This window comes from Podarcis pityusensis (genome assembly GCF_964106645.2).
Source record: "Podarcis pityusensis genome assembly, chromosome: 4".
NCBI classification, from domain to species: Eukaryota; Metazoa; Chordata; class Lepidosauria; order Squamata; family Lacertidae; genus Podarcis; species Podarcis pityusensis.
Window position 1 is genome coordinate 52,767,680 of NC_138027.1, and position 10,324 is coordinate 52,778,003.

At 52.6% G+C, this 10,324-nt stretch overlaps 1 protein-coding gene across 1 annotated transcript; it reads left to right on the forward strand.

Moving 5' to 3' along the window:
- The first annotated feature begins 647 nt into the window (after positions 1 to 647).
- Positions 648 to 4,801, forward strand: OLIG2 (oligodendrocyte transcription factor 2). Its single transcript, XM_081002554.1, has 2 exons — positions 648 to 767; positions 2,461 to 4,801. Exons 1-2 carry the CDS (start codon positions 682 to 684, stop codon positions 3,425 to 3,427), a joined length of 1,053 nt encoding a protein of 350 aa, XP_080858680.1. The 5' UTR covers positions 648 to 681; the 3' UTR covers positions 3,428 to 4,801.
- Positions 4,802 to 10,324: the final 5,523 nt, after the last annotated feature.

The window sequence follows — 10,324 nt, forward strand, 5'->3', positions numbered from 1 at the left end:
GGCGCATCTTTCCAGTTGCGCTCCACGGAAAAGGCAATCCAAGCGCCTTGGAAGAGAGAGAGAGAGAGAGAGAGAGAGAGAGAGAGAGAGAGAGAGAGAGATCTGGGTCCCGGGAGCAAGGGGAGTTTGCCCGGGCTGAAGATAAGTGGCTCAGTAAGTGCGGGACGGTGTCGCATTGTGACCCGTGAGTGTTTACATTGCAAGGGAGGGTGGAGAGAGAAGAGTCTGAAATGCCCAAGTGTTTGTGAAACCCTATTAAAACTCTCCAGCCAGGGCGGCCAAGTGGAGTGGCTGCCCCCGGGTGAGTTGGGGGGCACCGCTCACCAAATGTTATTGTTGTACCGGGTCCGAGGCTTGTTTGCTCGATCCCCCCCCCTCCCCACTTTCTCCCCACCAGCTGTTGCGAGCGCTGTCATTGTGGCATTTCAGGCGAGAGGTGACAAAGCTCTCCCTCTGTCTCTGGGTCTCGATCTCTCTCGCCATTGGCCCGCAGAGCGAGGAGGGGCGTGCGCTCGCAGCCCGTTTCATTGAGCGGAATTCGCGGGCGTGACATCACTTTGCTGCCCCCCCCCCGGCAGCGCCTCGCTCATTGGTGCAGCCGCCTGTCCCGGACAATAACATTGTTCTGGCCCAGCTCGGCTGCGCAAGGTGGCTATAAAAACACCAGTCAGGCGTGCAAAGATGCTTCTGCATTCATTGCGCTCTGGGACAGCCACCAGCGCTGCTGGAGAGGATCCGGCCGCTCAGAGAGATCCCCCCTGCAAACTGTAAGTGCTCCTCCCTTTCCATCGCGGGGCAGACTCGCCGACAGGGTCGCTTCGGGAGCGCAAATCCCCTAAAACACAAACCAGGTGCGCTTCGGAGGGTGGAGGCGAGCGAGTACAAGCGCAACCTTCTCCCAGCGCCCATAAAGAAGCGCCTGCTTCTTTGATCGGTTCTTCTCTCCTTCCCTGGACGCGCTGGCCCTGAGCCACGCGCATTTGCTTAGAAGGAAGTTCGTCTGATGGAACTTTCTCCCGAGTAAACGCCCACTGGTCAATTTTGGGAACAGCGGGAGGCTGGCTGTGATTCCAGGTTAAGGGGAAGTAGATGCGGGTGGCTCTTACATTGCCAAGGAAATATTTAAACTCTGGAGAAGATCACATTGTCCACCTTTAAAGAGGACAAGCGAATTTTCTTTGAAGCTGCCCGGAGTTCAGCATCGTGGAGCTTTTCCCCTTCCTCTTCTACTTCTTCGTCTTAAGAGGGACTTTGGAAACAAGCAACACGCGATAAACTTTGGGCTGGTGTCTTGGTGGCCGCTCAGGCATCTGCCAGTTGCAGGGAAACAACCGAATAGCGGTGTTGTTGTTTTAAATGGTATTGCCTGTGATGTTCGAAGTTGGAAGCTCGGGCGGGATCTTGGAAGAACGGGGAGTGCAGTCTAGATGAGAGATGCGAACAGTACTGCTTAGGTAGAAAGGGCCGCATGCAAAGACCATTTGGCTTAAAAGGAGACTTCTGAAAGCTCGTTTCCAGATTGCTCCAGCCTGCCCTTTCTGGTTTGGATAGTTTTGGTAAACTGCTCTGAATTGAAAAGAGTGTGTGTGTGTGTGTGTGTGAGAGAGAGAGAGAGAGAGAGAGGGAGATGGAATCCTTTTGGCTCTAGTTTATGTTGCTTGGCAGGTGTGGGAAGTGAGAAACTACATGGTAGCCGAGGGGGTGCTTTGAGTTTTGGAAAAGGAGGTTGCAGCTCGATCAGCAAAGCGGATAACCCAAGACGCAGTTTCTCAGAATCCAACAAATGGATTTTTGCACATCATGTTCCCCCTTAGGGCACCTTTGCTCCCACAATGCGTTTTAACCAAACTTTTTCGAATGCACAATCTGGATGTTTAATGACTGCTAGAAACCTGGGAGAGGTTATTTCAATGGTGGTTTATCTGCGAATAGTCTAATTCAGAGTGACCTGGAGTAGACTATAAGAACAGGTTTTCCTGGGAATTTATTGATCCGGGATAAACTGTGATTTGTAAGTATGTCATCATAATTGGCCATAATCCAGCAATGGAAGCAGACAAATTTACAACTAAGCCCCATTGAGATCGATGGGAATTAACGTTCCGTTGCTTCCCATGGAAATCAATCCCGACTAACTTTTGCTGAATTGCGCCCGTGCCGGGGTTTAAGTCCCACTGAACTCGAGGGGAGGCACATCTTAAAACACCTTTACCCAGAGGTGAGTCCCGCGGAGCTGCCTTTGGAGGGAGCGTGTTTTAAGACGGCAGCGAGCGATTTCGGAGCTGCCTCTTTCCAGCCGGATCCTGTGCACATTGGCTGGGAGGTCGACCTCTCCCGTTTCCAGTCACGGCGCACAGGACCGGAGCTTGGCAAGGCATCCCCTCGATTTCTGGGGCACCTCGGGCTGACCTGACCCTGACTGACGCCCAGCGCCTCTGTCCTCTTGTTCCCCCCCTGCAGGACCAGCATGGACTCGGACGCGAGCTTGGTGTCCAGCCGCCCTTCGTCGCCGGAGCCCGATGAGCTCTTCGTGTCGTCCAGGAGCAAGAGCGGCGGCGGCGGCGGCGGCTTCTCGGCGGGCGGCGCCGTGTCCAGCTCGACGCCCAGCGACTCACCAGCGGAGCTGAGCGCGGAGCTGCGCAGTGCCATGAGCGCGGCCGGGGTGGTGATGGTAGACAAGCTGGCCTTCAAGTCTCCCTCCTCCTCCTCTTCCTCCTCGTCGTCGTCCTCTTCGTCGGCGTCCAAGAAGGACAAGAAGCAAATGACGGAGCCGGAGCTACAGCAGTTGCGCCTGAAGATCAACAGCCGCGAGCGCAAGCGGATGCACGACCTGAACATCGCCATGGACGGCCTGCGGGAGGTGATGCCCTACGCGCACGGCCCGTCGGTGCGCAAGCTCTCCAAGATCGCCACCCTTCTGCTGGCGCGCAACTACATCCTCATGCTCACCAACTCCCTCGAGGAGATGAAGAGGCTCCTCAGCGAGATCTACGGCGGCCACCACGCCGCCGGCTTCCACCCCGCCGCCGCAGCCGCAGCCGCCGCAGCCGCCTGCCCAGGCGGCATGGTGGGCCATTCCGCGCCCCTGCCGGGCCACCCGGCTTCGCACGCCGTGCACCACCCGATCCTGCCCCCCGCCGCTGTCTCCAGCGCCTCCCTGCCCGGTTCCGCGGGCTTGTCGGCTGTCAGCTCCATCCGGCCCAGCCACGGCCTCCTCAAGTCGCCGTCGAGCGCCGCCGCCGCGGCCGCTGCTGCCGCTGCTGCAGCGGCGGCGGCAGCGGCTTCGGGCCCGCTGGGCAGCAGCTTCCAGCACTGGGGAGGGATGCCGTGTCCCTGCAGCATGTGCCAGGTGCCCGCCCCGTCCCACCACCACGTCTCCAGCATGAACACGGCCAGCCTGCCCAGATTAACCAGCGACGCCAAATGAAGAGGCCTCGACGGGACGGGAGAGAGGGAAGGTGGGTGGGAAGGAGAGGGGCCGAAAGGGACCCCCAAGGACAAAAAAAGAGTCCTGGACTCCACAAACTGAAGCTCTCCCTTCCAGGACGTACAAAACTTGACCCCCACCCTTTATTACTTCACAACAACTCTCCCCGGCCGCTTCCCCCAACTAAGACTCCGTTACTTACTTGGAGAGGGAATAGAACTCAAGACCCCGGACGCTAAAGCCCCTCTGCCTTCTCCGCCGAACTGCTGCAGAAAGCTGGCCCGGGCGAAACAGGATTCCTCTTGAACTCCATCGCTTGGCTTCACTCTGATCTCAGTCCCTGTTGTGCGTAAACTCACCGCGCATTGCTTTCGGAACCTTGTATGTTGTTGTTCTTTAAAAACAGTAGAAGGCGCAAGTAAGTTTAGGCACTCGCCTTCAAACCAGAGGTACCCAAACTGCCTTAGCAGCCTAGCATCTCTCTCTCTCTCTCCCTGGGTGGGGGGAATATTCAGTCCTGGACACTTTATAACTGGACGTCCAGTCCTTTGGAAATCCGTGGGGTTCACTTCCCAGGAAATGCATCACAGAGGACTTTAATTCCACCTGAACCTGAGCAGATTTGCTTACAAGTAGGCTCCGCTGCTGGTTTAAGTTCCAGGTAGCAGCAACTGAATCCTGAACCCGCTAGGCTGAAGGGGCCACTGAGACTAGTGAGTTGTGGTTCCAAAGAGGGGGCACGATCCAACCAGAGTCAGGCAGCTTGGAGAGCCAACGAAGAATCTTGTGGCACCTTCGAGGCATTGATTTTGGCATCAGCTCTGGCGGGCTACAGACTGCGTCTTCAGGTGCGTGGCTTGCTACAAGGCTCTTGGTCGGTCTCGCTGCGCTGCCGCCCCTCTGGAAAGTGTGACTTTCCATGTGTCTCTAAATATGATCCTACATGCATGTAAATAAGTCCGGCGAAATGCAACAGGGCTTACTACCAAGGTCCTTGAGCGTGAAGAATTGCAACAGAAATGTTGACTGGATCGTGCCCAAGCTGGTTAGGATCGCCACGCTAAAATGCCGAGCGGGATCACTTTGGGCCTGCGTCATTAGAGCGGCCAAGCTAAGGGGGAAAGTTCTGCATTTTGCTGCTGGGGAGTCGGATTTGTATATACGCTGCCAGATCTGGTGCAAATGGTTCCTTCTGACGCTTTCTGATTGTGAGGGCTTGTTCTGTAAAACCTTTAAGGGCGGGGTGCGTGTTAAGGGCCTTTTCTTCTTTCCGGGCGCGTGGCCTTAAGGCTTTCTTGATCAAACTTAACTGGTTTTTCGAAAGCGCCCCACAGACGAGATCCCCGCACTGGTTGGGGCTGCAGTATTGAGACACTCCCCCCCCCCACGCTTGTTTCTGAATAACCTATTGTCTTCTTCTTTTCTTAGCGCTGTCACCTTCAAGAGATTTTTTATCACCTGTTTATTTTTTTATATATATTATCTATATAAAATAAAGAAATGGAAAAAAGTTGCTAAATAATATTTATTGTTTGGTTGCAAAAAAAAAGTGATCCACTGTTGACATTTTTAAATAATAATAAAAGAAATAAAAGAAAGAGAAAACACGACCGTTTTGCATTTATTTCCTTTGTGAGATGTTCTCCAGACAGGATAATGAAGCCATTCGGTGGGAATGAGACTCATCTGAGGAATCGCCATCCTCACGGGATGAAGGCCAGCGCCTTGGCGATGAAGCGGAAGACTCCTCGCTTTTCTCCGAGCACATATTCTGAAAAACTAACTCCCCCTTCACTTAAATAGGAACTTTATTCTGAGTACAAGATGTGTTGGATCGAGCTTCAAGTGCTCATATTATGGGCACTCAATGGGCACAGGATCGGGGCCACATTATTAAAAGACCAACAGCTTCCGGCCCTCTCCTAGGCATGCCTACTGGGAAGGAAGCCCCGCGGTGTTCGGTGGAGCTTTCCTTTCCAGTAACTGTGCCTTGGATTGCGGCTCCAAACTATCATTCCGGGTGCGTGCTTGGCTTTGCAACAAACTCTTTCTGTATGCAGCCCAAGCCTTTGCACGTCCGTACGAAAGAGAAGCTGTAATCCTACGCACACTTCACTGGGAGTCAATCCTGTTAAAAAAGAAGGCATGGGTAGGATCGCGCCTTTTCCTCACGCATAGTATTGCAGCCTTAAGGCTCGGGGAGTTCTGAATCAGCTATATATCTTAAGGGCCAGACTTGTTTCTAAGGGGCGAAATTGCCACCTAGGGAGGACAGAAATAAGGGCAGGTGGCCAGTCTTTTTAAAGAGGGTGATCTTACGCCTTGCGTATCCAGTGGGCTGTGCTGGGCAAAGAGGCTCTTAGTCGTTTTAGGACATTTCAGCCCTAGATGCAGTGATGGGAGATGGGTAGGATGGAATCTTCACCACCTCCTCCTCCACCACCACCACCATCACGGTGCACCAACACCAGAGGTGAGGAACTTGCGGTTCCCCAGATGTTGTTCAACTCCCAACACCCCCAGGCTGCATGGCCCATGGTCAAGGTCTCAGCGATGGTGTGAGTTGTAGTACAGCAACATCTGGAGGCCCACAGGTCCCCCGGCCCGACCCTACATAATTTGCCCCCGCGAGGAACTAATGCAGGCGATCTCGAAGTTCTTGGAATCAGCGGTCCCAAACGCACCCTCTGGGATCACACCATCTGTAGGCTTATGACTACAGGGGTCCTTTCTGACCGAGCTCAGATAGAAAGAGGATTCCGGGCCGAATCACGGAAGCGCCATTGGATTTGCTTCCAAGGAGCTGTGTTTAGGATCGCGTGCTCCGAAGCAACTGCGCGGAAACCTCCAGCCCTGCGGCAAGGAGTATTCCATTGGAATTGACTTCCAAGTGACACGTGCGGCAGTGGACAGTGGCTTTGTCAGCTTTTTACTTTTCCATCCATCCATTCACTCTCTCACTCTCTCGAGCCACCAGTCACAGACAGCTGCAAAATGATGGCGCAGATTATTCCTGCTGTTTTAGATTGAAGGGCCAGGGTGTCGCAGGGGACATGCTCAACCCAAGACTTCCTTTTCGGGATCAGGTCTGACCTCAGTCCTTTTACACACAAATCACTCCTGCGCGCACTCAAGTCTTTTTTTTTATATTTTCTTTCCCATTTCTGCAACTTGATTTGAGAGGGGAGGACGCTTTTCGTTCTTGCTAAATAATCGGGAGTCCAAATGCGTTTGCAGATCTATCTACTACAAATTACCAGTTAGTTGATCGCGGTCCATCTTCTACCCAGCCCAGGACCGGATTCGAAGCAAAGGAATCGAAACTGCAAAGGGCGGGAGGAGGCGGGGGAAATTGCAATCCTAGGAACGTGAAAACCGGCTTCTTACGACGCCGTCCACGAATGAGACAGGACTTCAATCCAATAATACTTCTATTCCTGAAAGGCATCCTGGCATATTATACGTTCTGAAAATAACTATTTTTCATCTGACTAGAACAGAAGTTCGAAACTGCTCTCCTCTCCTCAAAAGTGGCGCACTGTAGCCATCATCTTGGTCCTTCGGTTCACCGCCCACTTCCTTCAAGTTTCTAGGCCTCATTATTTTTCTTTTTTTACAATTAAATCACTCTATAAACATTTTAGCGAAGGGAGGGAACCATCCCTCAAATGCTGAGAGGGAACCCGACCCCTTCAAGTAATTTTCCAAAGCAAAGGTTTTAAACAATCTTCGTTGGATTCACACAACGATTTAATAGCTTCTAAATCATTAGAAGGCGTGGAAGTAAGTTTACGTTGCAGACATTTAAAATTAAATCTTTGCTGAAGCACGTAAACAGGCCCTAAGCATCTCTGAGCATGTGCCAAGTGTTGCTACTCAAACGCCGCCTATCTGGGATGAGTTCGCCAGGTCCCAGAGAGGGTGTGATTTCCAGGTAGGCTTAAGTTTCTGCACCGGCCATTAAAAAAACAAACTCTGCCTCTCAGGTTTCCATGTGTTAATGCTCTGAGTTCTAATCCCGGGGGTTTGACTAATAGGAAACGCCTTCAATCTGCTCCGCAGGAGGACTCATTAACAGATTTAGCGCTGGAGGAGAGCCGAGGTTCGAGGCTCAGGTCACAGAAGACAGCTGCCGAGTTCCCACCGGCTCGGATTGGTGTAGGGAGATCTAGATCTAAAATATTTTCTCTTTCAGCTGGCTGAAGGAGGGCGACGCCAAAACAGTTCATACCGTCAAAAGCAGGCAGCGATCTTTGAAATGGCACCCGAGAAAAACGCGTTTCCCAGAATCTGATTTCCTCGAGACATTCTGCACAGCGCTGGGGGAAGCAGCTGGGCCAGGCTACCTAATAACTGGACGTTGCTGTCTCCTTAGGGGACGAGCAGATCGTACTTCTCCATTGCTTTCCATACGTATAAATTAAAATTATTTGTACAGGCAGCTAATCAGAACCTTTTCGAAACAAATTACTGCTGTTGAGATTAATCCAAAGTACTAATAAATCGAAGGCTAAGGCCAAATTCTCTTGTTTGGCCAACCACACTCCACACTCCCTTAAAATGTAGAGAAAGCATTTGCAAACACGCCCAATGATCCCCCAAGTTCAGAACCCTTTCCTGGAAACTGGTCCTGCCTCTCAAATTATAGGGTTGCCAAGTTTCATGGTGGCCTTTTCGGCTGTGCTCCCGCGCACCTGTTAGAACAACCTGGCTTGGAGAAAATCGGCAGGTGACGCTTTTTCTTCACTAGAACCAAACTTACTTTATTTAGCAAAAAATTATATACCGCTTGCTTTCAAAACAAACCACTAAGGCAGCGGTTTACAAATGACCTGCTAAGCTGCTGCCGGGTGTCAGGTTGCTGTGGAAGATGCTCGGGTGCAGGGCAGGCATAATGATAAGAAGAATAAAGGATGATGACGATTGCTAACCCGAAGTTAGCAATGCCTGCTATAATGGGGCAAGATCCTGCCCCCCCCCCCCCTTTGGCTAATAGGCCCAAACCGAGACAAAGACCCGATCTAGCCGTTTCCCCTGACAATGTTTATGCCACTCGCTTTCCTTTCTGTTTTCAGTCTGATCGAGGCTCAGAGCTGAACGCGACAAGCGAATTGGTTTCCTGACCTCAGTTAAAAACCTCACACACCGAAACTCAGCTTTCTGCCTAGAAGAAATGCAGTGAAATGGCGGAAGCTTCACCGGTTGAACTCCTGCGGGCCGGGGCAGCTCCGTGTTCCTGTCCGTCTCTCCGCCTGCTCCGCTCTCCTCGCATCGCCATTTGACCACGCAGTTCCAGAAGCGAGACCCCGGATCAGTTCCCCTTAAATGCATGAAATTTATGGAACAAATATAGGGGAACTGGACTGGATTATTCAATTGTTTGCACATAGGTTATTCCTCTTCTGTTTAATCTGTTTAGAGCGCTTCTGTGGAGAGAAGCTGGCGCTTGCAAACGACTGAACTGGGCAGAACAGAAGAAGTAACAGAACTCCTGAGCATGTGCAGAGTACGTGCGATTTGCAGAAGGACTCTGTCCGGCATCGGGCGCGTCTGAACCCGCCGGGATCATCCACCTGCAAAGAGGCGCTCAGCTTCGAGGACCAGGATGGCGCTTCGAGCTTGAAGGACTGGGCTGGGTTCCTGGTTTAAACGCCCCTCTCCTTCCAGCACCTGCTCCGATTCCAATCCGGTCCCTGGCACTGGCGCAGTTAGGTCTCCATAGGACTGAATGGCCTTACAGGGCGAGGGAGGGGATTGCTTTTTAGATGGATGTAATAAAAATAAAATAATAAAGATAAAATATGTGTTTCAGGAGGCCCTCCTGCGTGCTCTTTCAAGTGGGTACGCTCTGCCCCCAAAGTCCGGCCGCTGCTCCCTGGTGATGACAGGACTTCCTTACTCCACATCTCTCGGGGCGAGGATCCCTCAGGAAGGGCAGGAGGGGACTGGGGAGTTCTTAGGGTCTCCTAGGAGCGATCTGGGCGCTCCGAGTCTGCTCGCGGACTTCCTTTATTTGGGCATTTATTTATTTGGTTATATTGCGTTTATATATCCCACCTTCCCCCCCCCCCCACGGAGCTCAAAGTGGCTTACATGGTTTCCCCCCTCCTCATTTCATCCCAGCAACCCTGTGAGGTAGGCCAGGCAGTGACTGGCTCAAGGTTGAGTCCGATGCTCTAACCACTAACAGCACCACCAGCTGGCCACTGTGAGAACAGCTGGCTGGACTTGGTGGGCCTTCGGCCTCTTCCCTTAGCGGCGACCTGGGAGATGCACAGCAGGGTTTTCTTTCCAGGTGGCTTGGAAGAAAGAGTCAAGGCAGGCAGGAGTTCCAGATGGGCGAGATGGTGGGTCGGGGGCTGCCAGGCTTCCAGACCTCGTCTGGGTCTGGTCCCTCTGGTGGATCTCAGGATTTCCCATCGCTGCCTCTGCCTGGGAGACACATCCACCCCGTGCATTCAGAGTCCTTTTATACAGCCAGGGAGATGTCTGGGAATTGCATTTTGTTAAGCGCGCTGGGAATTGTAGGTCTGTGAGATCAGCGCCCTTCAACTACAGTTCTCGGGATTCTTTGGACCGACCCCGTGACTGTTAAAGTGGCATAAGGGTGCATTAAATGTGGCCGTGGGTATATTTCTTGAGAATAAGCAAGTCAGGGCGCAGCTGGAAACTGTACGGGTTTCGCTTTGTTTCGCTCCCAGGATCGGAAGTTAAAGGAGAAAGCCAGCATCGCCTTAGTTTGGCAGGATAGGAGGGGGAAGAAAAGGACCGAGAACTCTCCAGGCTTTGGAAACGGGGCTCCCGTCCGGGCAAAGGTTTGTGCCTTGAGCAGCTGCGGAGGAACCTTGGAAACTGACCTATGCCCAGTCAGACCCGCAAATGCGGATCTTGCGGGAA